The sequence below is a fragment of the Platalea leucorodia genome (assembly GCF_965183815.1).
Source record: "Platalea leucorodia genome assembly, chromosome: 8".
Taxonomy (NCBI): Eukaryota; Metazoa; Chordata; class Aves; order Pelecaniformes; family Threskiornithidae; genus Platalea; species Platalea leucorodia.
In genome coordinates this window covers 19,280,239-19,307,499 of record NC_138830.1, presented here as the reverse complement: position 1 = coordinate 19,307,499, position 27,261 = coordinate 19,280,239, and the positions used below count along the sequence as shown (strand labels likewise).

At 41.0% G+C, this 27,261-nt stretch overlaps 1 protein-coding gene across 8 annotated transcripts; it reads left to right on the top strand.

Moving 5' to 3' along the window:
- The first annotated feature begins 752 nt into the window (after window positions 1-752).
- Window positions 753-26,847, top strand: MFF (mitochondrial fission factor). Of its 8 annotated transcripts, XM_082320465.1 has the most exons (11): window positions 3,877-4,019; window positions 4,579-4,709; window positions 5,502-5,635; window positions 5,757-5,974; window positions 6,883-7,055; window positions 7,943-8,031; window positions 11,975-12,049; window positions 15,636-15,794; window positions 21,624-21,686; window positions 24,422-24,506; window positions 24,871-25,944. In XM_082320465.1, exons 1-11 carry the CDS (start codon window positions 4,016-4,018, stop codon window positions 25,000-25,002), a joined length of 1,263 nt encoding a protein of 420 aa, XP_082176591.1. In that variant the 5' UTR covers window positions 3,877-4,015; the 3' UTR covers window positions 25,003-25,944. The 8 variants fall into 8 exon arrangements, with proteins under 8 accessions (XP_082176589.1, XP_082176586.1, XP_082176591.1 ...); XM_082320460.1 differs by lacking the exons at window positions 11,975-12,049; window positions 24,871-25,944 and adding an exon at window positions 25,951-26,847 and having other exon boundaries at window positions 3,876-4,019; XM_082320458.1 differs by lacking the exon at window positions 11,975-12,049 and having other exon boundaries at window positions 3,880-4,019.
- Window positions 26,848-27,261: the final 414 nt, after the last annotated feature.

The window sequence follows — 27,261 nt, the reverse complement described above, 5'->3', positions numbered from 1 at the left end:
GCGGGACAGCCTTTGTGAAGTTTACCAGCTGGCAAGACGTGAAGCTTAACTAGCAGCCGGGTGCTCTGAACAGTGCAGGAGCCAGGCAACTGCCCGGCCTCTTCCCCTGCCGCAGGAGGGGGCGCGCCGGGTTCCTCACAGGCCGGGCCAGACTCTTCCGCCCACTTAGCACGTAATTAGCTCTTCGTGTTTCCCTGTTACACCGGTATGTTAATGCACACCACAAAGACACAAGCAGAGAGTGCGAGTGCTCCACGCGAAGCTCCGGCGGACGGGTGGCACGGAGCGGCGTCCGCAGGGGCGGCACCTGCGCGGGGCGCTGCCCGGAGCCTGCCCCCTCGGGCACCACCGCTTACTGCGAGGCTCCGCTGAGGAGCCGCGGCGGCGCAGCACGCCCCGCGCCGGGGCGGTACCAGGCTAAGGCCAGCCGCTTGCCCTCCGTGCGGACGGGGAGAAGGCGACGAGACGCTGCAGGGAGCAGCCAGACAGCGTCTCCCCCTGCAGAGGCCTGTGCCGCTCATGCGGCCCGCGGGTCGCCACGACAGCGGCGCCGCTTGCCCCGGCCCCAGCGCCGGCGGCCCCCGGCCCCGCGGGTGACCTTGCGCCGCGGCCTGGGGACAGCTTCCAGCGCGCCTGCGCGGCGCCCGCCTTCCCTCACTAAAAATGGGTGCCCTGCGGCTCCTTCGCACGTGAGGCACCAGCGAGAGCCGCTTCCGCCCTCTCTCGGTCACATGACGCGCGGTCCCCGGCCCGGCAGCCCTTACGGGAGCCCGATGGGGGCAGCAGGCCGGTGTGTGCCTCGTACCTGAGGAGCGCGGAGCGGGCCCGCCGCGCCGCCGAACCACCCCCCGCCCGCGCGAGGCAGCGCCAGGGTCCGGAGCGGGGCAGGAGCGGCCCGGGCAGGGCAAGGCAAGGGCTCGCCGGCCGCCGTTCCGCCGCTCTGGGTGAGTAGGGGCTGCCAGGGCCTGGCGGCAGCGTCCCCAGGTTCTCCCGAGGGGGCTTAGCCCGGCCGCGGGCCCCCCCGGGCTGCGGAGCGCCAGCTTGTCCACCCCCGCCCTCGCAGCCGTCCCTCCCCTCCGCCCGAGCCCCACCTCAGCCCGTGTCGTCCCCCCGCGACCGTGTCTCCTCACAGCCCTGCTCCCCCGTGGCGCAGGGCCCCCTCCTGCCCCAGCCCCGCTCTTCGCCCCGTGCCTCGCCGCGGCCTTCTCCGTCCCCCCCCCTACCCCCGTCCCCCCCCCAACCTCGGGGCACCCCTTCGGCTCCCCGGGCGCTCCTGCCCGCCGCCCTGCCGGTGGCCGCCCCGTCCCTGCGGTGCGGGGCGCCGCTGCCCGACACCTGCCGCTGCCCGGCCTCGCACGCCCAGCGGTCCCGGCGTCCCCAGCTCGGCGTCCCCAGCGCCTTACGGGAAGCGTTTGAGTAGCGGGACCAGCGCCACCGGCAGCCGCCTGCCGCCGCCCTGGACGCGAGCCTGGGCGGCTCGGCCCCGGCGGGACCGGCGGGACGCTCGGGGCGGCCGCGAGTGCCACCGAGCGCCTGCGCACGCCGAGGGCTCCTCCGCAATCCTGGGCGCCCGGTTCCCGTCCTCTGGCGTAGCTGAGTGCGTCTGTTGCCCAAGGCTCTGAATGCTGTCACAAGACGATGAATGTTTGGGTGTTTCAGAGAAATGGTTGTCAGGCTGTGACAATTTTTTTCCTCCAAATGTTTCCAGGATTTTTTCTATTTTTAAAGAAAAAAGGTGTTTTGTGTTAAAACCTCCAACTGGAGTAAAACAAACTTGAAAGAATGCAGCCTTAAGTGTTGTGTGATCCCATAGCCTTGTTTATGTATAATAGATATTTTTTGTTCATGTCATTCTTGTGCTAAGGAGAGGAGGTAATGTATTTTAAAAGTTTAACACATGTAACTGTACTATGCAGAACAGCTTTCAGCGTTTAGCCGACACTTAGCTCTCTTTTCCCTCAAATTGTTCCGTTAGTGCTTTGTTGTTTCATAGGCTCTCATCCTGAATGCGTCTGTGATATGTTCTGGCAGTTTTAGGGTCCCATAGGGTCCTTGGGTCCTATAATACATGTCCTTAACTTTGCTTTAAGTCCTCCTCTTCCCCTTTTACTTGTCAAAGGATATCTAGACACTTGCCAAAGGAGCACTTTGTAGCTTATGTGCACTTGAACAGACTAGCTGTAAAGCAACCGCATCAGGAACAAACAATAATGCAGCTGGAGAAGTTACAGTTAGTTCGGTGTAGGCTGTGAACTCTGCTCTGATCTCAGCGCTGGCACAGCTATGCTGTTACCAGTACTCATCTTCATATATCTCAGATTAACTCGGACATCCACATTGTGTGTAGCATTCCTGGTTGCAGCACAGATATGGCCGATGTCCGATTATTACCAGAATGCTGACAAAAAGTCATCCTTCAAATTCCTATGCATTGCTTCATCCCCATCTCTTCTGTTGCTGCTCCTGTTCAGGAGAGGGGGAAGGAGGTACCCCTGCGTCTTTCCAAACACATGTAATTCACCTTATATAACTTCTCTCACTCTCTCTTCCCTTATCCTCCTCTGGATTTTCTCCTTCCTTTCGCTCTTTCATTAAACGCCGCTGATGCTCATTTGTGCTTCAGCTGCTCTCTGTCCTTTATTTATCCTGTATTTGTGATTATATTTTTATTGTCTCATCATTCTCAGACTTATTTTCTATTATCGTGGCCCTTCAGAGCTACTTAGTTCTGTAAATATCAATTTTAAAATCCTCCTTCTCCCTGATTTATTATTAATGTCTTCTGTAAAATGCTTTGTGTAACAAGAACATTACAGAAAACATTACTCTGATTTTTGTTCTCTGTAAGTAGTTGGGGGTTTTGTTAACAAGCCCCATTTAAATAATGTAAGTTTTTTGTTGCTGACATCTCACAGTTTCTTGGTTTGCTCTTCTCTTGTAAAAAGGGGTAAAATTGAAATCACTTTGACAGAAAATACAATTCTCAGTGATGCAAAGTAGATGAGAAGAACACAAGAGCAGGAGGACATTGAGGTATTGTATCTATAGGTCCTTGGCAAGTACAGCTAAACCCACACAGTGATATTCAGTTTTTAAATAGTTTATAAAGCGACTGTTGTAATGCTGTCCTTCTTGTGTGTGTTTTACCTTACAGCTGGAAAGCAGTTGTCATGCGGACTTATATACAAAAGCAATGCCAAACTTTAAGGAGGCTGTGGTGTACACACTGCTGCACTGTAGTGATACCTGATGGCAAAACGTAGAGCCGTACAGGTATTTCAAAATGGGAACGTGAACAAGCAGTGAAACACCTGTTGTCAAGTCTTGTGAGCAATAACTATTCTTTAAGCTGCTACCAGTAGATATTCTGGGTACTTTAAGTTCTTCTTAAAATTCGGTCTCATAATTGACATCATGATTTTTACTCCTGTCGATCTGGAAATGCTTTAATCGTCATAGACCATGTTTTGAAATAAAAAATACCTTTTGGAATGTGGAAATGTCAGAAGACTGTGTACTTTGTTCATGTCACTGGCTGATCTAGCCAATGTCTTGCAAGAGGGACAAATCTAGCTTGCAAGACCAAAGGGTGGGGACAAAAAAACCCCACAGTGAAACTTAAGAATTCTGAAGTGACACTGCTGCTTAAGCACCTCTTGAACTCCTGTAAAGTGTTTATTTCTAATTAAATGGGTTGTTCCAGTTCCTTTCACTTGATACATATGTACAGTAAGAATTAATAATTAAAATTAATTAAAAATAGATAAATAATAGATTAATTAAATCTGCATCACTTCAGGTATTTCCTTTTTAAGTACTTTTTTTTTTTTTTTTAAAGTTTACATAAACAGTGACCTTCTTGCCTTCTCTCTGACCACCAGTTCTCCTACTGTGCTGCAGTGAGACTTTGAGATGAATGAGATTCTTTCATTTGATCTGTGGTGATAGGAAGTCTCGAAAAGAACATTGAGGATCCCAGGATGAATTGCCAAGTGGATCACATTGAATATACTAAATGAGTGCATTTAATATAGTGTTACACAATCCAGATCCTTCTGTGTGCTTCTTTCTGTTGTCTGAAGGTTACTATTAGTTTGAGATTTTATTGATAAATATGGAAAGTATTGCTTCTGTGTGATGGTAGGGAGAATGGCTTGTGGTCAGTCTCGCCTGCCACCTAGGTGGTCTGCACTGAGGTGTTTTGTTCACAAAGTTCTGCATGTTCAGCTTATGAAAGCACACACGCAGCAACAGACGTAGCCTTGCTGCCAAAAATAGTAAAAGAATGTAGTTGCAACTATAGTGGCAAAACTTGCCTTTTTGCCAGGATAGATTACTTCATTTAGGGAACTACTTCAAGCAATACCACTAAAAGATTTCTTGCTAGAGTAAGCTATGCTTCCCATAGGTGAATGTGCCAGGATAACTATATTTACATATTGTGTGTGTACATATATGTGTAGAAATACATATTTCTCTCAACCCTAAAAATAGCAGTTATCTCAGTCTGAGCTGTTGACAAGGCCTCACAGCCATTGCCTGGATGAAAAGTTTCTCACAACCGAGTATTCCTTGCAGCTCACAGTTTCCTCTGGGAGCCCCTTTCCAGCCCTGCTCTAACTGCAGCTCTGGGATGTCGCTCTCTTAACCGAGCCCATAACCGTAATTTCGGTCTGAGCCATCAACAAGGTCCGCTAGCCACTGCCCAGGTAAACAACTTCTCTCAGCCATCCACGTTCCCTTTCTGGCCCACAGTTTCCATCAGTAGCCCCTTTCCAGCCTACCTCCAAGTGCAGCTGTAGGATTTCTTTTTCTCTCAACCTTAAACCTAACCTCAAAAAACCCAGTTATCTTGGTCTTTGTCTTCGATGTGGCTCCCCACAATTGCCATATTAGTAAGTTTCTCACAGCCTAGATTCTAGGAAATTCCCCCACTGCTTCATATGATATTCCCCTTCTTTTCTAGGAAAATGTATATATAAAGTATTGGCAAACCCTTTAAAGTGTAAATAAAGTCTTGTTATCTCTCTGCCCATCTTGTATCTGTATCTTCTGCCAAAGTAAGATTTTCATTTACAGAAAAATTCAGAAGTGAGAAGTTTACAGAATTGCTTGTGATTAGGAATGGCTTATGAATATGCTAGGTTTTCAAGCTGATTTGAGAGCTGTTGATAAGGAACTTTGTCCTTGTAAGATGGAGTGAGATCTGGGTGACTGGGAGTGAGATCTGGATGACTGATGGCAAGCAGAAGGCTGCTGCCCAAGCCAAGCCCTTTCTTTTGTTCTCCTACATCAACATGCACTTTTGTAAGACTTCATCCATTTTCTCAAATACTGGTACACTGGATCTGTGTAAATACAGATCAATATTTCCGATTTCTTGCCAATCCTGAATAGGTTTCCTGCCAATCCTGCCAATTCTTCTTTGTTTGTTTGTTTTTCTGCCAGCCTGTGCAGGAATAGTACCTTACATGCAGAATTTCTACCTTTTTTTGTCACAGCTCAGTTTGAGGACCCTCAGTGCAGCTTTGAGCATTGCCTACAGCACCACTTTGTTCTTCTGTCATTGCCCTCAACTCTCGGCTTCTTGTGACTACGGTTCCTATGAATTTTATCGTATAACTTGTTTCTCTAAGTAAGTCTGTTCAGTTAGGATCATCTACCACTTGCCTAGTAATCCAAACAAAGAGTTTCCTTTACGCACTTTCTGCTGGTTTCCTATATTGCTATTACATCTTTTGGTTTTCTTTTGCCAGGATGAGTGGGGCTGCATTCCCATCTCCAGCTGCCGAGATGGCAGAAATTAATCGCCTTCAGTATGAAATGGAATACACCGAAGGAATCAGTCAGCGCATGAGGGTCCCAGAAAAACTCAAGGTAGCTCCTCAAAATGCTGACCTGGAGAAGGGCATCCAGGAAGGATTTCCAAATGCCAGTGTAACTATGCAAGTTCCAGAGCGGATTGTAGTGGCAGGTATGTCTGCATCTCCATAAAAGAAAAATAGGCAAAAATTGAAATTCGTTCCCCAAATTTCTGGATGGACAAAAATATATATTGACATATTTTTAAAAGAAAAAGCTGTAAAATGTTTTCTGGGTTTCAAACAGTTATTGCTCATTGACTTTGACTTAGGAAGTGTCTTAAACTCTGAAAATGTTTCATGAATAGTTTTGGTCTAGCTTGTAGTCGAGACAGTTAATGAATGAATTATGAACAGAAGGTTTAATTGCTGACTTTTCATCTTACTAAACCATTTCTGGAGAAAAAAAAATAATGTTTATTGATTTATGCCTGATTTTTCTTAATTAACTGTAAGCTAAAGTAACTATAGCAAGTTTTGGGGATGTACTATATATTAGCCATGCAAAATGTGTTTGATTATAATCAGAATGCTAATTATGTTAAGGATCTGTCTATTATTGGGTGCACTCTCAGTACTTCTTGGGTATTTATGGTCATCAGCTTTATAGTGACAGACCTAGAACTGCTGAAGGCCTTAAGATTTGCAAAATGTGTGACATGCATATATTTTATGCTTTGAAAGAGTGACATCTTCACATCCCCAGTCACTGTATTTCTAAACAAATACACTTTTAATAGGACTATGTCTTGTGATTAAAAGTGCCCTCGCTTGCAATAACAGTTGATGTTGCTCAGGATTACTCAGGACCATTGTTCTCAGAGAAACTGCTCAAATAAGTGTCAATTACCGTGGTCTTGAGAGCTTTAACCATAGGTTTTAACATACACGCCCTGTTAAAGAAAGGTATACTTAATTATTTAGCATAGTCAGGGGAAGTAACTGCCTCTTTTTTGACTTTAGCATTAGCCCTCAGGCCTCAGAACAGCTTGCTTTCTATTGACAACTGATGTTCTTGCAGGTAATAGTGAAGACATTCCATTTTCCAGACCACCAGACCTTGACCTTCTTCAGTCTACTCCATTCAAACCACTGGCATTGAAAACTCCTCCCCGTGTTATTTCTCTTAGTGATCGACCGCTAGATTTTTTGGACCTAGAAAAACCTCCACAGCAGACACCTCAAAATGAAGAGGCTAGTACTTATTTTGCTTTTTCTTTAGTTGAGAAGCATTCTACGAAAGAAAGTGAAATGACCAATGGTTTCTCTACTGTGGTGCAGATCTACTTGTTGCTAACATAAGTTGGGAAAATATAAAAATATTTTTATTAGCACAGTAGTAGTTCTAATTATGACTTTGAAGTTCCATATTTAACTGGAAGATGGCTAGGTGTTGCCATGCTCAGTAAGCTTACACAGTACTTACAAAAGTAAAGTCATAATTAGAACTACTCAAAATACTTTTAACAAAAAAATCCTTTTGATTGAAGAGAAAGCTGCAGGATTTTTTTAATTTGTAGGTTATCAGAGAACAAACTTAAGATTCTTTTAACGTGTATAGTTAACCTTTGGAATTCATGGCCAGATGGTATAACACCACATAGAATTAGTAAGTTTTAACAAAACTCTGAAAACCAACTTCAAAGAATGGTAGACCATTGGCATCCAGGTGGATGATGTGTAACTGACATCTTAAAAACTGAAAAATATTTATGAAGCTGCATATTCTATAAAATACAGTCTCATAAAATACAGTAGAAATATATTTATCTCCGGTGATAGGAAGTAATATTAAACATAATATTGCTTTCTTACATATTCAAAATTCTGTTTGTTCATACTTTTGGCATCAGATCATATGGATAGATAACAACAGGATTGCAATAACTTTGGACCTTGGTTTTACATGTACCATCATCAGATCCTGTCATCAGTTGTTCTCCTCCTAATCACTGTGAAACTCATGAAAACATGCCTTTGTATCTGAGGGCAGATCTAACTTACAAATCTCCAATGCAAATTATTAAATGTCTCCTGGAATTCCCTGTCTTTTATCTCCCTCTTTCTCCCCTTTTACGCAGGTCCGCTCAGTGGGAAGACTGAAGAGAGAACGTTCCATGAGTGAAAACGCTACTCGACAGAATGGCCAGCTGGCCCGAAATGATTCCATGTGAGTAGAACAACAGCCTGCAGGGACCCAGCTAGAGCCTTGTTACGTATTTCCTTTGTTCCTTATCTCCTCGTTAATATTTTGTATGTTGTGGCAAGTACACAATTTTAAATATTATAAAGCCAGCATTTTTCTTAATTCCTGTGCTTTTTGTTTAGTGAGGTGACTCATCTGCAAAGTATTTTCTTGCAGTGGATGGGTGGGAGTGTTTGTGGGCTCACAGTTGGTTTTACCAGTTATCATGAATTGTTACTTCAGGAGATTTTTCAGTTTCTGAGCTGGTATAATATTCTCCCCCCCCCCCCCCCCCCCAAATTTTCAGGAAATTGAGTTATTTGTGCATGAAAATATTCCTGGTTCTGTCACTGTTGGTATTATGTAATGGTTTTCATTCATAGAAAAAGGAATATGTATTTCTTATAAATATTAGAATAAGTAATTTTTCTTTGGTGGCAATATACTTAATGTATTGGAATATGTGAGTATATCTCTTAATCTTTTGAGACCAAAATGGCAAGTAGCATTTAAAATTGGAAACTTCATCTATTGATACCATCTGAGGCAGCAATTCTTATGGTGCTTTCTGAAGACATACAGGTCTGTATATTTTTATTAGATATGACAGTCTTTGATTAATCACGGTTTATTCTGAGTGACAGCATTTTTCCACCTGGCAATAACTGTTTTTGCAGTGTAACACTTAAAACTCATATGTAAAAGATTCCTAATACAGCTACCGTAAAGGATACTTGCCCTTGTTGAAAGGATCTTAGCTTTAAGACCTAAAAGATGGGATTGATCTGTCCCAATGTAGACTGTGTAACACTATTGCTAAATCACCATAAACTTAATTTTCAGTAACTAGAGGGAAATAAGTGCACGACCTACTTAGGGTCTACCTATTTTTACTCTAAAATAGATCACGTGAATTATGTCCTAGAAATGTCTGTTTTCTTCTATTTACAGCAGGGGCACTAGAAGGTACTATATGTACTACATATCTGTCTACCTGTTTGTCTAAAACTAGTGATATGTACTCTGATGCGTGTTCTAGACATAATTCTCCTTCTCTTTCTCTAGATCTTCATGGAAATGTTGTTGCATATCTTCCTCTTCTTAATCAGGCTTTTGGTTCATACAAGCTTATAGATTGCACATGTCTAGGTACTCAAGTCTGCTGAGTCATATATATTCACTGGGCTGGCAAAACCAGATCAACATCCATAAGCTCCTGATCAGCTCGGTCTCCAGGTGTTCTAGCAGCCTACTAAGTGCCCAAGTTCCCTGTGGTATCAGTTGTCCTGTTGGACTGACCATACTAGAATTTCACTGCAGGAATGGCCTTCACTTGCCTATCTGATAGTTTGTACATGATGCATGCTGGAATAGATGGTCTTCATGTGATGGAAGCTGCTTGTGAAAAAGTTTACCCCTTTGATGTTACCAGCTCTGCTTTGCCAGTATTGGACTTAAAGAAAAAACAGATGGTGTATGAATTCTTGTGATTCCTTGAAATCACTTTATCCTTGCTCCCCAGGTTAGTTTTCTCTTTTGAAAGTCATGGGCTGTGTCTGCCCAGCCAGCCATCTGAGAAACTGGCAGGATGAGCTCTGGCTGGATATATCCAGTTGCCATCAGATTTCTCACATACATTTGGACTTCTGAATCCAAAAATCATAAATCTGTAAAACTCACCTATGTGCTTAGCTGTTGCTCAGAAGCTATATATGAAATTACTAGTTTAAACGATCTGAATATTATTTGCTGTCACAGTTTAGTAATCTACTAGCAGTCCTTCAGAGGCTTAGCAATACAATAAGAACTCGGAATCCTGTAAATTGAAAAAGGATGTGATCAGTGAACATACAACTGGTAGCTTGCGTGACTCAATTTATCATTTACGAAAGCCAGAAAATTATGACACATCTGGAGACCAGTTTTCCTCTCTTGATGCCCATGCTATAGCGCCTGCATAATGTCTGTCAAATAAATCAAACTTCCAATGCCAAGCAGTTTCCATTATGAATGTCTTTTAAGAAAATTATATAAACTTTAGATTGATGCAGGATATTTTCTCTTTTGCTTGTATGAAAAATGACAGCTAGCTAATATTGAGCCTCCTGTATCTGTGCTCTCTGCTGCCCATGTGGAAGAAGCTTGCTTTCTTCTCTGCAGCATTCCATACTTGCTGGCCTGCAGATAACGTATTTTAGAACTTCATTTGTCTCTTGACCTCTCAAGTACTTGTTTTCTTAAGACAGAAGTTATGCTGTGCCTAATGTGTAGATCATCTGCTTTGAAATCATTGAGGTTCCTAGAAATTGCTGCTTTTTCTGTCATCATTGCTTCTTCTGACTCCAAAAAGAGAAATCACTGTGAACATGCTGCGGCATTCTCAGTCATGTTGAATCTGGCATTTCTCCCTCATACAGGTTTTGTCAATCTCCACGTGCAGAATGCGACTATGTATCTGGCTAACTTTCAGGAGAATGCTATGTGAATTCAGAGTATGAAAACAGTATGTTTAAGGTGGAACTTGTATGGCTTACACAAATGCAGGAAAGCCAAGTCTTTTGTACTTGGTTAAAAAGGTCTCTCTTGGCTCTTGTTTCCTTCACAATTTAGGCCCACAGGACATATATTGTAAACTGAAAAAAAAATTGCAAGTTGCACGTAAATAAAACCAGAAGTAGCAATTCTACAAACAAAATTGATAACTCAGAATTCTGTTTTCACTGTGGTAGCTACTTAGAGAAGCCACTCGTGGAAGTTTTATTTTATAGTTCAAAATAGGCAATACAAGCAAACAAACCTGCTTGATGTAAATTATGCTACCTCAGATGGTACTGGGTATCACCTAGTTCATAGACTACTATTTCTGTTAGAGGTTTGTGGTAAATGTCTTCTACGTTTAGCTTCCTTGTTGATAAATTACATCATTTAAGTAGATAAATTCTACTACAAATGTATTCTTTGCACTACAGAAAACGTAGTTGTACACCTGTTACCTCATTTATATCACATTGAAGTTTCTTTACCCTCTAGAAATATGTTTTTTTTTTTTCCCAGTGCTGCAAAAACACAAGAAACCAGCTGCGCCTAAAGTTCTTGTTTCCAGTGTTGGCTGAAAAAAATAATCTTTGTTCTAATTACTGTAACGATACATCGCTGCTTCATCAAAACGGACTTGACTTTTAAGTTCATACCATGTCTAAGTAGTTTACTTCTGCAGTAACAAATACTATGTTACAAAGATCAGCTCTTTATTCCTGTGCTTCTGAGAGCCTAGTTCACATCTTCAAATAGGAAAGAGACTCCATGTTTTCCTTCAAGTATTAAATTCTTATCCAAACAATATTTTTTTTCTTTCAAAATGCTTGTTTCTGTTACCTCCTTGATTCAACTTCCTGATAGACATGATAGTCTACTTGGATGCTGTGATGAGGACCCCATTGAAAAGGCACATGGAGCACTGCCTTTTAAAACCTTTGCTTTCTAAATAGGACTATAATACTCAAGTTTTAATCTGGGACACTGTTGTCCTCCTTGGACAAAACGTTCGGATGTACTGTGCAAAATTCCAGTGCTTCACCTACAAAGTGACAAAATTAAACATTCTGGAATAGATTGTGATAGGGAACCCAGCCAATTCTTTTGCTTCAATCTGACAATGTTCTCTATATGGTACAAATAGTTGTTTCTTTTCTGTTGTTTTTCTCTTCTTGTCATCCAGTTGCACGCAGAGATAATTCTGAGAATTTTTCGGGAGTTGGACTTCACTTAAGACAGTAATTCTCAAATGTGTTTAAAAAAATGAGACTAACAGGTAGTCACCTGCTTGTACAATAACTATCTATCTGGGTAGGAAAAATGACAGTTCTCTAAATTACAATCCCTCTATTTATAAGGATGCTTACTTAAGAGATTACAATTATTATTCAAGGTGGCACAGATCAGATACTGTCCCAAGAAATAAAATGCCACGGTTCCAGTCACCTCTTTCGACTAAGGATTGCACGTAAGCCTAAATGTTACCTGGTATATGCAAATCAAGAGTGTGTTTAATTATGTAGCTCTCTGCAGTACTAATTTTCTGACTAAGTATCTGTAGTTTAGAATATAAATTTTGAAACAGCCTTTGCTACACTGAATGTGTGGTTTCTAATTTTGCTTCAGGGTTTCTCAAACTTTGTCAAATTGTTTCCCTGTGTAAAGAACACAAGGGAAAATACCTGGCGGCAAAAGGAAAGGGACAGCTTCAACTAAGAACTGATTTGTAAAGAAAAATTTAATTTCAAGATAGCTTTGGTTTGTTTGATTCTTTGCTGTTTGGCTGTTCTTGAATGGCTGGAGAAACAAAGCTTTTTGTTGGCCATTGCCAGCCAATGTTGAATGCAAGGATTCAGCTTCTGCATTGGAAGCCAACAAACCACCAAGAATGCATGTAAAAGGGGACAATGTTTAAATTTTTTTTTCTGCTCCAGCCTTTCCCTTAGAAAAACACACCTCTCTAGAGAGTTCAGGTTCACAGTTTGAGAAATTCTGTTCTTCATGCAAGTTGTGGGGAAAAAGGTAACGGTGTGCATGTCTTTAATGAGAATACAGTCTGTCTGTGTGGTTGAATTTAAAGTAACCTTGATTAGTTAAATCTGTTGACCTCTCATTTGATACTTCCAGAACTATAAGTTAGAGAAATACCTGAAATAAATCCTGTGTGCATCACAAATGTTTTGAGAAGGTTTAGGGGAGATGACTGCTAAGCTAAGAACTCTGCATATAGTAGAATGTTTCTGTGCTCTTCCATAGTAATTTCTGTAATTCCATGTTGTTTGTTTTGGTTCCAAACTCTGGAATTGACTGGTGTTTGTAACCAGGGAGTGCTAAAATAGGTGGCTGGAGCTGTATACAAGAATTCTTTTCAGAAATTTGTAACAAAAGTATGCCTAGGACTAAGACCATTTAACTACAAATGGAGGAGAGAAGGGAGATAGCCACAATGTCTAATTATAAGTAGTCATACTAAATGTTAAAGAATTTCTGTTATGTTAGAGATGTTTTTTCTTATGTCATCTTGGCTGATTCGTGTATCAGATATTTACTTCATCATATTTCTTCTCTGTGGTCTCTGACATAGTCAAAATGTTTACTACCACGTGTTTACAGGACAATAATTTTGAATCCTGAAAAAGGAGGATAGAAGAAAAATTTGGCTTCTTATTTGTCCCCCCCTCCGGTATTCCTTAACCCTGACATTTGAGCCATTCATGGAATTAGTCTCACTTTCAGACAGAAAGGAAGAGAGAGGTCTCTCTTTAGAAGGATATTAAAATTAGCAATAGCCTTTATAGAGAAAATTTGAGTAAATTCATGTAGCTGTACAGTTTAGCTCATATCCAGGAGCAAATAGATTTAAATAATCTCTTAAATAATTTCAGAAACTAAATATTCTCTTAAGTAAGAATTAAATAATATCTTAAAAAGAATGAAATAATCTCTTGAAAATGCCTTTTCTTAGAAGCCACCTATAAAACAACGAGCATAAAGTAGTCCAGGGACTAGACCATGGGGTTAGGAATTATCTAGTTCGGAAGTCTGCCTTGATTTTTCCTTATTATATACACTTTCCATTTAATCAGCACATGTAACTTTCTTCTAGAGAATTTTGTGCAGTTTTAGTTAAATAGGTTTTGGGGATTTTTTTTTTCAGTATCTACAGAAGACTTTGTATGCAAATAACATTACTGTGATATTTACAGTAATACCATTCCGGACAACAGGAATTCCACAATGTCTTCTAGTTTGCAATACGTCTAAATACTGTTTGTTACCTTTTTTTAAGCTGTCTTTCAACCTATTCTGTAAAACTCTGAAGTGATGAACAGCAAAAAATACTTTTAATATAAAACATACTATGAGTTCAAGCCTTCAGCTCTTCCCTCATTTCCCTCAAGCCAGCAAATCCACAAAGGAGTAGAAATTCTCATAAATTCACTTTAGTGGCAGTATTTCCATACTTGCCCCTGCTTCTTGATGTTTTTCTAGTCAATATTGGCATTTCCAATGCAATTCAAGAGTAAAATGTGTGGATGTGACCACTACCATTGATTGCAAAGTAGAAGTCATCATAAATGTAAAAGAAAGATGGATCCTACAAGTCTTGGAGAACGATAAAAGCTGTAAAGAAGCAAAGTAGATGTTTATTGATGTCTCCTTCTCATTTTTACTTTCTCTTCTCCAAATGTACTCTACAGCAGCATGAAAAGATACTTGCACTTTAGGTAATAAATAATGACCAGTATCAGTCAAGCACCAGCCACTGCTGTCTGTCTTTGCATGTCTCTTGAAGCACAGGATGGCTGAACTTTTCTGTGAGTGAACTGACATCTGTGTTACATGCTTTGAATCTGTCTTTTCAATTGCGTTTTCTTTCTTACTCAGTTTTGTGATCTTGGTCCCAGCCAGTCGCAGAACAACTGTGTTCAAAATAAGAGTATCCATGGAATTATGACCCATCTAGAGATTATCTAAATATCAAACCAGCTTCCAAGCACTCAGCCACTAATGCTTTGCTTAATTTCATAAAAATGCCAAAAGCGGGAAGATTGGCACTCTTAACTCCAGAAACTGTTGGAGCAAAGCGCAGCTGGCAAGATCAAAGGAAATGTGTTGAATTATGGATGCTAATCTTGGAATAAAAACTATTCCAAGACTTAAAGGGTACAGTGACTCACACTTTGTTTTGCATTTGTGTTAGTATTTACAATTAAGTTAACAAAAATTACTTCCTATTAAAAAAGCATATCACTTTAATTAAAGTTTCCTGATTTAAAAAAATAAAATAAAAAATACCTTGATGTGTAAAGGACAATGTGGATAAAGTCAGGTTGAGTGTAAAGAAACATGAGCAAATCAAAGGCAGTTTATTAAAACTGTTTTCTGTCTGATAGAGATGAGGTTTGTATGATCCAAATGGTCATGTTTGAATTTCAGTCCTTTGTATGTTAAATATTATATTTGCATCATAGTCAAAAACTCAGATCATGTAATTTGTTGTCACTGGGATATGAATTCTGTGCTTTTTTGGAATTTCTTGCAGTAGCCTTTAAACTTTGTTCATATGCAAATCAAAATACTATCTTGGTCTTTAGTCACGGCTTGAAGAAAAATTTTTGTTGCAGCAGCTCTGTGTGAGATTCTCCTTATTGAAAAAGGCTTGTGTTTTGAAAGAGATTATGGGTAGGATTTTTTTAAAACACCAGTGCTTGTAAAAACACTTTTCTCTTTGATGTCAGTGAGGACTTGAATACTGACTTCAACAGGTACAGATTTAGCTGGACAAGGACTTTCTAAAACTAACTTGTATAACAGACCAAAACTGTGTCCTTGGATTATTGCTTGGGTTTGTTTCTGAAGATCATATATCAATGTAGCTCACGATCCCTATGTTACTAGAATTTGGGAGTGCTACCTTATAGTGGTGGGAGAAGGGTAAACCAAAAGCAAGCAATAAGCATTTTGGAATGGGGTCTATCTGAAAAGTTTTTTTTAAATTTAAAATCTGACTGTAGTATTTCTCTCTTCATTTACTATGCTTGTACGAACAGTGTGACACCATCACTGCAACAGGCTCGTGTCTGTCCTCCCAATATGTTGCCTGAAGATGGAACTAATCTTTACTCTGCTCGTGGCATTTTGTCGTTTATCCAGTCTTCCACTCGTAGGGCTTACCAGCAGGTCTTGGATGTGCTGGATGAAAACCGCAGGTGATTGGTTGTCACTGATTCTGCCAGCTTTTGCTGCCTTTTTTTTATTTTCTTTTCTCCTTTTTAGTGGAGTTTGGTTTCTGTTTACAAAATAATGAGATGAAATTATTTGCTTTCGCTTTCCTTTGCTTTCACTATTCATAAGCAATTTAATTGTCCAAAATTCACATTTCAAAATGCTTCTGTTTCAGTCAAATATAGCATTGTTTTGGTTTCCTTCCAAAGAAAAATCAAAATAGGAAGTGTTAGTCTGTGACTGCAAGGGATTCTGCTGTTCCCAGATTGTCAGTGTTTTCTGCAATTAATACTTGACCCTGAGCCCGCAAATTTATTAGCCTTGTCTTCTGCTTTTCTGTTGGTGAGCAATGGTGCAAATCAATAAGATTGGGTTGATGTTGTCATAAAGGATTAAAACAAATGTGCAGAAACAGGGTAGAATATTATGCAAGGCATTGCAGACTCTGCTTTTGATAACATGTCAGGACTTCAGTCTGTTTCAGTTTATACTGGGAATAGTTATCTCTGGTTGACACATGACTGATGGTGACCACTTTCCTGGATGCTGAGAGTAAGAAAGGCAATGTTTGCTGGGAAGCTGGTTGCTCCTCTGATTAATGCTGTCTCTGTTTTTATGGATAAGCTGATACTTTGAGAGGTAATGAGCCAACACAAGCCTCATGACAATCAGTCCCCCTCCCTGCAGGTGTTTAAAAGATGGGTAGACGTGGCACTTTGGGACATGGTTTAGTGGTGGACTTGGCAGTGTTAGGTTTACAGTTGGACTCAGTGATCTTAAGGGTCTTTTCCAACCTCAATGATTCTATGATTTCCATTTTCTTCAGTGGAGTTTTGCCCATTTGATGTATCCTTGGACTGTTTTGATTTGGCACTTCTAAGCGTTACAAGAATGGCATGTTTAACACTACAGAAACATCTATAAAGACTAATAATGGCAAGGTTAATTTACCAAAAGCAATTTTCATTTCAATAGTATGCTAGCACAGAGGTTCAGGTAAAAATTGCACACAGTTATCTCTAGTGTAGGGCTTGGTGAGACCTCTAGGGCTTGCCAAGAGGTTGAATTAGAGGAGATAATTGGCAAGAACGGTGGGAGGAACGGCTCATTCCTCCTGCAGCCCTTCAGTGTGGCCTGTGCTAGGCAGTTCTTTGAAATTTGCCATCTGCCTCTGGTTGCTAATATCCCAGCAGCACTCTTAATATTTTGTAGTGTGAAGTTAAATAATGTGCTTTCTAGTTGTTTTGGTAATAAAATGTGACTATCAAGCCAATCTTATTGGGAATGTGTATGTGTTTGCAGTCACTTTTCAAACTGGCACCTCCTGTAGCTCACCATGTTTGCTGATCTGACAGTATATAAATGCCCATGTTAACATTCCTGAATCGTATAGAACTCCAGTCTTGCTGGCCTTTATGTTCTTAACCTGGGACTTAAAAAAAGACAAACAAAAAAAAGTCAAAAATAAATGAGCTGCATAGTTCCCCTTGAAATTCTGTGAGTTGGGTGCTTAACCCTGACTCTGAAATTTCAGGTTGTAGCTGTTAAAATTTTGATGCCTGTCGACAGTTGGACAGCAATACTTTTTTTTTTCCTTGTCAATATTAAAAATTAGGTGGAATTATAAGTTTGTTTTGTTTTACAAAATTAAAGCTCCCAGATAAGGAGGAATTCTACTGTCTGTGAATAATAGCACTTACAGATACTGTGCCAAGAGTCCTTGTTAAAATACAGACTGAAATTCTAGCCCTTTCCCCAGTCTGCAGTGAAGCTAACAGGTTTTATTCCTGGCTTCCATTAGGAATGTTCTTGCCCATGTTTTCTTGGATTCTGGAAGACATACACATATGCATACATACACTTTCAGCTTACTTCAGTGATCAGAAAATTTCTGGGGTTCTGAATACTTCGAAAGCTGCATTGCTTTTCCTGGTTTCGGTTAATTTTTGAGGTGTTCTTACTAACCTTCCTAGAAGAAATGGGAAACCTGTTTCTAGTTGCCTGTGAACAAATAGGTGCCAAAAAAATTGAACTTTTCAATAAGGTGAAAGTGTATTCTTTGTGGTTGGGTGTTTAGATACCCACCTTTACTCTATAGCTGGCGTAGGAATGTGAAATTTGGATAATCCACTTGCATGGTTGCAAAATATTGTTCATTTTAAATTGCTCCAAACCTGCACTCTGTTCTTTTGCGCTGCATAATGTGCTTTCTATCTCAAAACCTTATCTATTTTAACATTTTTATGTTTAATACTGGAAGAGATCTTTTAAAATGAACAAGATATGACTATGTGTTACTCACTGGAAATATTTTTAACTTGTTTCATGGCTTGCTTTTTTTTTTTCCAAAATATTTTCCAGTCTACTAAAACTGCTAACGGTAGGTGCTGATTGTACTGCTGCAGATAATGAATTATGCCTAGTTTAGCTGGCACTGCTCGCATAATAGGTTATTTAAATGGGCAACAGTTTGATGATCATTGTTTACACTGTCTGTTTACTCTTGCATTTCCTTCAGCTTGGACAAGGACAATAGGTCAGTTTTGTTTTCCAGTTCTAACCATTTTTCTGTTTCAATTTCTGTTGGATGACTGTAGGGCCTATACCTAGAGTCTTTTAAAGACTGATCTTTTATGCTCTAGGCAACAACAACAACAACAAAAAATATCCCTTACATTTAAGGAGATTTTAGTGATGTCTTAAATGCAGGAAAAAAGGCAATTTCCTGTCTGAATAGAGTTGTGTTGAAATCGGTACTTTATCTGAACTATTCTTCATCTCTTGGGTCAATACCTTTTTATTTAGGGGAAAAAAGTATGGAAACTTATTACTATTTCCTTTCTTCAGGATAGCCCTTTCTAAAAAGCCACTATTCTTCTTAAATGCCAAACTTCACCCACATAATCACATCCTGAGGTGTTATGAGATCACTTTTTATGTTGAGCAAGTTAATGATATTTTTCATGGTAGAAATAAAATGGGATGTGAGTTAAGACCGTGGAAGAGGGCTACACATGACTTTCGGATAATATAGTTCAGAAGAAAATGAAATGGGTCTGCAAATGTGAAGGAGCCAGGGAAAAACCGTGTTGCTTTATTGAAGTAACTGCTTACAGCACTGAGACAAGCGAGGAGAGTAGTTTCGTCCAGTCACCAATTCTTCAGTGCAGCAATTCTTTCTGTACTTTAGAAGCTGAGCTTCTTACCCACTTCACATCCAGAACACGTCTGTAAAGTCCTAGTGCCCATTATTGTGGCCTTTCTGAGATTTCCAGAGGTGTTTTAAAGTACAGTGAGAGGTGAACATAGCTGCTGTCTCTGCCGAACAAAGAGAATGTGCTGGCCTCAGCCCCCTGTGTGTGTGGAAGTTGGACCCAGGTACCCAGATTGTCCACACCTTGTTGTTTTCCCCCCAGACCATGTGTTTATGATTGCATCGTTACTGTGGTATTTCCATTCCCTGCTCTGCGCTAAGCGGAGGAAGACAGACAGGATTCGTTTCATCATTGCCTTACTGCCTGTTTTCCCACTGTTATTAAATTGTGTTACTCTGCATTCCCTTCATGTTTCAGGCTGCTGCTGTATTTGCAGTGAAATAGTTAAGTGTTGAGTATACATGGCCTCAGAGTTATGGCTTCTTCTGATCATGTATTAATGTTTAGGATGGAATTGACAGAAGTAGCCAGAAAATTCAAAGTTTTGATGTATTTGTACTCAGTTTTTTAAAGAAGGCTATGTTTTTAATAGCTTGACTATATTATACTTGTGCATTCTGTATTTACCAAAAAACTTGCTACTGATTTTGGGGTAAGGTGGTCTCGGTTACGAGCCCACTGTGATCTATATAATGTTTTGGTTTTTTTTTTTTGTTGGTATATAAAAGCAAGCAAGTAAAAAGTGTGGGAGAGGCAGGGGAATATTCTGGTGATCCTTTTGGGTCCACCTGTAAAGAAATAAAATGTGAACTGCAAAGAAAAGGAAGAAATCATGTGCAGCCTCCCAACAGCCTGGGCTGTGTTGGGAAGTGGGATTAAAGACTTATTTTAGATTAAGTTCCTGATTTGCACAGATCCCAGAGTGCTCTAGTTTTGTTCCTTGCTGTAGCCCTCAGCTACCCTCAAGCCTGTGGCTTTCCTTGGGAAGGGTAGTGTGAATTTGTTAGTATTGATTAGTTCTGCAACAGCTGTAAGACTTTGCCACAAAATACCACAGAGGCCAAGAGTTTAGAGAGCATTTGAGACCTATTGCTCTCATTACGCAAAATCCAAATGTTGTCCTGTGTCTGATGGCGTGGGAAATGCCTGCTGGATACTGACAAGCTGGCGTTCGCATATCTGCCAATTACAGGTGACTTATGTTCACAGAGAAATTCTGCAACCTGTTCCATAGCTGCTGTTCGCTGAATTTCTTACGCTTTCTCAAAGTATTTAGTTCTAGCATCTGTCAGACAAGACCTTAGACTAGCTGAATTATTCCTCCGCTTAAAAAATAGGAATACCTTTTTTTGATAACTTTCTGCAAGACCTCATGCATTTAGGTAAGAATATTCTTTTACCGTATGTATTGGGAATTTTTGTAATTTTTTGTAAAACACACAAAATGCTGGCTTATCTTATGTGCTAGACGGAAAAACATTGTGGTATGCACTTATGGTGCTGATTAGAGTAGGACTTAGTCCCAGTATTGTATCAGGTAGCAGAATTTGCTAAGGCTCCTAGATCCTGATCCTTTTAAATGAAACTAGTGGTTGTGACGTTTGTGCATGGTTCTTGCTCATTTTCAGGCCAGGCCACAGTGTTCTCCCAGCCACCTCAGCACCAAGCCTCTGCCTCCTACATGTACCTGTTGTAAAGATCTTCAAACCTAGATTTTCTTTGTCTTTAATCATATAGCCTGGAGTATAGATGGGTTAAATGCATGGTTACAAGTACCTCCTGTTGGAATTGGGAAAGTGGAAGAAATTGAAAACAGATTGCAGGCTCTTGAATAGTTTGTTACACATCATAGATGTGGAACGCTAATGCCTCATTACCAGAGGGACTGAAAACACATAGTACCACCTTTGTCAGAAGGTACTGCTGTAAATTAGGACACAGTAACTTCTTATTGCAAAGTTAATGTATATTATATAATTGCAGCAATTTAAAAAAACTCTACCTTTTCTTCCTCTCTGCCTAGAGACAAAAGGAAAAGAAATTGAAAGAGCAACACTTAGAAGGGTGTTCATACCATCTACTTGAAGCTTCTAGTCACTTCTTCCTGGAGAGATCTACCTCTCTTTGGACTATATATGGTCCTTATGCTACTAGCCCAGCTTTTCTGAATTACATCTAGCATAGATGAATAAAGAAAAGACAAATCTCCCCTTTCCCTAGAGGAAGGAGAGGATGATTAAAAAGGCTTTTATAAGTATGTGTAGATACTTTTTTTTTTTCCTCCATTGTTGTTGGCTGGGGTTTTGGTTTTGGGGGGGATTTTTTTTTAACCTAAAATTTCCCATGGTTATTTTATAAGGCTGGTAACCTCCACCCAAATCTCTATTTCAACAGTTTGTCTTCCATAAATGAAGCTATATCATCAAAAATTTGCCTACAGGTCTTAGCTGCATAAACATTCAGTGTTGATTAAATTTGAATAAGAGAACTATGAAAGTGCAATTTACAACCAAATAAATAGATACTATATTGTATTGAAACATACAATATAAGTGGAAGTATTTTGATGTTCCTTTGTTCTGTGTGGTTTACCTCTTATCTCTGTTTGTCATTTCCTGTTTCTGTCTTGTCCTTTCGACCTACAAAAACCTGCTGTAGGCCAGTGTTACGTGGTGGGTCAGCTGCTACCACTTCCTCTAACCCTCATCATGACAACACCAGGTAAAGAGTATTTTTTCATTAGTCATGATCCACTAATTTAGATTCTAAATTTCAGGCTTCTGTTTCCCTATTTCTAGCATCCTTATTTTAAAACACAATGCTCATTTCTATCCTCCCTTTCAACTCTTGAGATATTTCAGGCCTTTATTCCTTACCCATCCAAGTCACCTGCGAAGACCTTACTTGTCTAATAGATAAAATGTGCTACAAAATTCTGACTCCAAGTAATGTGCGAGGGAAGGCTCTTAAATTACATCAGCAGTTTACTTCAAGTATTTTCTATTTAGTAGTGGGTTTCCTATTTTTCTTGCTAGAAAATTTGGCCTTGCATCACTGTATTTTTTTTCCAGGTGTTCTCAGTAACATGCCTGTGATTGTTAGTTGTAGCTGGATGCCTTTTCACTGCCTTTATCTTGGCGGATTGACATGGTTTCAGTGGAACTGGATATAAGATTGGAACATAATCCCATGGTCAGGATGAAGGAAAAAAAAATAGTCCCTTCCACATCTGTTGTTCCCATTTGCCACTACAATTCTGTGTTTTCATCGAAATGGAGATTACATTTGTACCTAAGTAGACACTGGATTCAAGCAGGTGATTCTTCTCTGACTCAGGAATTCAGTTTTTGTAATGGTCCAAGAGATTATCTCAAGGAATTTCTGGCTGGTAACCCTCTTGATTTAATACCTGGAATGGTTTGGAAGTTGGTAGAGCAGTGGCGATACACTGTGACTTTATATTAAATTTATGTGACCTGGGAGGGAGGTGTGCTCATCTCACTGAAATGATGAACCTCTCTGCTTTTCCCAAGAGATGGTGAGGGACAACTATGCTGTGGATCTGGTGGGATTTTCTCATTTTTTTACCATCTACTACAAATAAAAAAAATGGCTACAAAAAGACCTTCCTCAGAAATCTCTTTGGCTTTCAGAGAACCTGTAGTAGTAAGGAAAGCTTGATTTATTTTTTTATGCGTGCAAAGCTTCAGTTTTTTTTTTAAGAGCAGAAATGTTCAAATTGTTTTATAATTAACTTAGGTTTATTTTAAAATAACTTTTTTGAGTTAGCCATGTGAGCTTCAGAGCACTGAGGAAATTAAAAAAAAACCAAACAAACGATAGTTTCAGTCTTTTTCATATTGCCCAAACTGAAAGAACTACAAGTAGTAAATAGCATAAATCACAGTTAAGTGAATGTTTGAAGTCTCCTTAGAATAAAAAAGTAATAATATCCTTAATGAGAAAATCTTTTTCTAACAAAAGGAGTTGCCAAAACTTTTCTTTTTTTGGTTCCATACTGTGTTTTTAAAACAGATATGGCTCTGTTGACAGATAATTGCTTATTTGACTGTTCCCTTACTAAAAGCTGTTTTTTTCCTGATCTCACCTGGAGAAGGTTTCCCTCTCCCTGTATACCCTTCAGCCCAAAAAAACACAGATCAAAACATAATTAACTTCCTATCTTTTATACAGTGTTGCTCAAGGATCTCATTGTTATCTAAGTCCGGACTAATGCAACTCTCATCTACAAACAGCAGTTCTTATTTGGAAACAATATATTAATGAACAACGATACAGGGAAACTCTTGACACGTTGTCTGTTGGGGTGGCAGGGGGAATCTTGCCTGAGCTGAGGGCATTCTATAGACGTTTGCTGAAAGTGATGAAAGAACATGCAGTGCTACTTAAGTGCAATAGTAGTATCTGCACTTAAGTGCATTCTGCAAGCTTCAGGAATTCTGCTTGTGTTCACATTAGTTGAAGTTGACCATTAACTGTCATTAAATGCTAAGCATTCTTTTAGGTGTATTTGGTTGTGAATTTGGTAGCCTTGACATTATTTTGTTCAATGTCCTAAGCTGTTTGCAGCAGTTGTTTATATGCCTAATGAGAAAGCAAGTCAAGGGGAACTAATACTGGCAACTGAGGTTTTAGGATAGGAAGTGAGAAGCTCAGTGGTAGGTGCAGCATCAAGAACTACTTTTACCTGTTAGTTGTTGGAAAAGAAACTGGTTAAGAGGTAGCATTTGGGTGATCAAAACACATACTTTATGTAGACTTTCTGCCACTTCCCAACTGGTAATAAATGTGCCTTATTTAATTAACTTGCCCTGATGTTAGAATAATGCTTTCTCTGAATTGCTACCTTCAGAAAACTGAGAGGTGCTCTGGGAACAAACTTTCTAATGCATGCAAAGTGTCTCCACACTAGACTCTTTATTTGCAAGGCTCTTTGCCTAAAATACTGAGATTAATGTGACTGAGATCATCTCAGTAGGTGTCCACTTGGGATATTTAAGTACATACTGAGCATAAGACACCCAATTCTTTCCAAGTCTTCATTTAGTTATTTCTAATCTGTTGCCAGGTCTCTTGCAACTTTGGCATTTTAGCTCAGGCGATTTTCAGGTTTCATTAATCAGTTAAATAACTGGAAACAGTCTTTTGAGAGACCAAGTGACAGCAAGAAGTCTGTCTGTGTGGAGAATCTTCATTTAAGCGTGGAGAGCAATAAACCCAGATTCAATCAAGCACTTCCCATTTTGTATGTGCTTATGCTTTATTCAGTTAGGATCCTATTGAAATAGACAACTCTGTAAAAGCTGGGAAAAAAAAGTTTTAGAATTCTTCTCTCTCTCACCACCAAAAAATACATCTACTAGAATGTTGATAAAATATGGTACCTGCTAATCTTTGCGTGGATGAGACACGAAGCTATCTCTCTTATTTGATAGATATGGTCTTTCCAACTTGGATACTACGCTTGAGGGAACACCAGATGACATGACAGTTGTAGATGCTGCTTCCTTAAGACGACAGGTATGTAAAGCATAGTAGTTGATAATATTAAGAAAAAGCTGTAGTGGTAAAATGGGGGAACAGGTTTTCTGTGTGGCTGCAAAGGTATCCGTAACAGATATGATGAGACATCCCTTCTGTACCCCTGCTGGGCTGCTCTCCTGTATCCTGTATTGTTCTGGGAATCTGGAGAGTCCGACTCCATTTCTGTTCCCACTTATTAGGGACAGCATGATCTGATCACTAGCAATGGAAGATAGAAAGTAAAATTATCAAGTGTTTAAAATCCATCTGTCTGAGATACTAATTTTACATGGCTCTTCAGAAGCTTCTGGAAAGTCTGGCAAATTTTAATGAGGTATTAAAAGCCTTTATTTATTTTTAGATAATCAAACTTAATCGCCGTCTACAACTTCTGGAAGAAGAAAACAAAGAGCGTGCTAAAAGGGAAATGATCATGTATTCAATTACTGTAGCTTTCTGGCTACTCAATAGCTGGCTTTGGTTTCGGCGCTAGACAGCTCTTGGAAAGATTTAATAGTTGAAAATACAAACAATTTGCAAAATCCTTTGTTTCTGTTTCTGAATTATATGCTGTTTTATAATTCATACACTGGAAACTTCCACCACCGATAAAGGCTATAGAATTGCAGTGTTAAAAGGACACCTTGTTGTTCAGTTATAATGTATTTAATAGATTTGCGTTGCAAATACTTGCAGTATCCTCCTTTGCATGCTTCAATGTAAATATGGATCAGCCGATAAGAAGTTTGCTTCACGCAATGTAAGGACAGTGATCTGCAGGAATAACCACTGGATGTTTTGTTGTGGTGGGAAGAGAACAAATGGAATGGATTTGGAAAAAATAGAAAAACAAAGGAATAGAAAGCAGTTTTTATCGTTCTATCGTTAGATGCAATTAAACACAATTGCACTAGTTTTCCTTTAGTCTGAGTAGTTTGAGGTGTGCCATATTCAAGGAGTGTGTCCTGTTTCATGAGTATGTTCCTTGTTTAAGCACATGTTCAGGTCAAATAATAAAAGGTATTATTTGCTAACATGCAGATTGTCCAGATGTGTGTAATATGTATTTTTTTTAGCTTTAATTTTGCAGATGTTTTTCTATAAAATACATTTTTAAGCAAGTCAGTCTGTGAGTGATCAAAAGATTATGGAGAACAAGATACTGATGTAGTATATTTAATAAAACTCTCTGGAAAAAAAAAATCCCAAACCATTGTTTAATATTATTGTAAGAAAATTGATTTGAGGGTTCATCTAAACTATCAGTCTTTGAAGTAAGTAGTAGTGATGGACTGAACTCAAAAGTACCAGGCGGGCATCTGACAGCCTGCTGCAGGTTACCATCCCCTGCGAGTTGTGGGCTTGTTCTCGGTGCGTGTGGCGAGTACGCAGGTACGGAAGCTAGCCTGGTGTCCCCACGTACTGTGGTCACTTTAACCAGGGTGCGGGAGAACGTGCAATGACACCAAAACAGTGCTTCAAAGGGGACCTTTCCTAGAGCAGCCCGACCTAGACCGCTGTGCAGGACCGCTTCTGGGCTCTGGAAGTACACTGGCGGGCGACGAGATGATGGTACCCAACGGCTGCAGAAGAGAAGGTCGTGGGGCCTCTTTCAGCGCTGTCCTCGGCTCACCCTGCAGCATAGTGGCCGCGGGACGGCAGCAGGGCCACCGTTGTGCAGAGAGACCCCCGGCAGCCGGGAAGGCCGCTGGGGCGGCTGCGCGGCGGGCGGCTGCGCGCTGGGGTTCGGCGGCGGTGGAGCGGTGCCCTGGCGAGGACAGGCTGCTCAGGGAGGATCGGCGTGAGAAGCCCTGAGGATTTTGACGTGCGCTGTGAGTGCCTGGTTAAGGAATGCTGCTCTCGCACGTTTCATGTGCGATCAAGTCAAACAGGGCCTTGTACTCGGTGTTACGTGGCTTTTGCACTGTTGTATAGGCTGCTGCGCCTGCTTCCTTGCGCTTCGCTGGATTTGGCTGTTGCGTGTATTGTTTTCAAGCTTTGTTCGCTGTTTGTTACGTGACTCCATTGGCTGTTTAGAGCATGTGCTGTGCATGTTTTCTTACCATGAATGTTGGAAACGTGTGCCTTTGCCTTTTCGTGACAGACAATACAAAAGGAAGGGCCTGCTTTGCACATTCTCTGTAGTGTCATTGATTTTACACCATGACCTTGGAGCTGGAAGCGTACTGTATGAACTCCAATGAAGCAAGCAAGGGTTAGAGCTACTACACATTTTGGCGAGCTGTATGGTAATAGGAAAAAATAAAGCTGCTTTTAAGAGAACAGACTTGGCTTGCAAGTGGAAATGAAACCCAAATAAAATAAAGAGCAGATTTTAAAAGCCTCTCAGACCGTGCCCGGGGGGGCCGAGCTGTCGGTGACAGAAGAGCCGGCGGCAGGGTGGGCTGGGGCGCAGGGGGCCCGGCAGGAGCAGCTCCCGCCCCCGCAGCGGGGCGCCCGGCACGGGTGGCGGTGGGCCGCCACCTCCAGCGGCTGGCGCCGGCCTGCGACGGGCCGCGGCTGCCGGAGCTGCGGGCTGCCCGATCCAAACGCGGCTTTGCTCACGGCTTCCCGGGGCCCTCCAGCCGCGAGCGACGGCAGCCCGCCCCGCGGTCCCGCATCGGAGCCGCCGCTCCCCACTCGGCCGCGGCCGCGGGGCCCCGGCGCTGCCGCTCCCCGGTTCCAGCCGCGGGGGCGGTGCCGGGCGGGGCGGGGGGCGGGGGGCGGCGGCCCCCCCGGTCGCTCCCGCCAT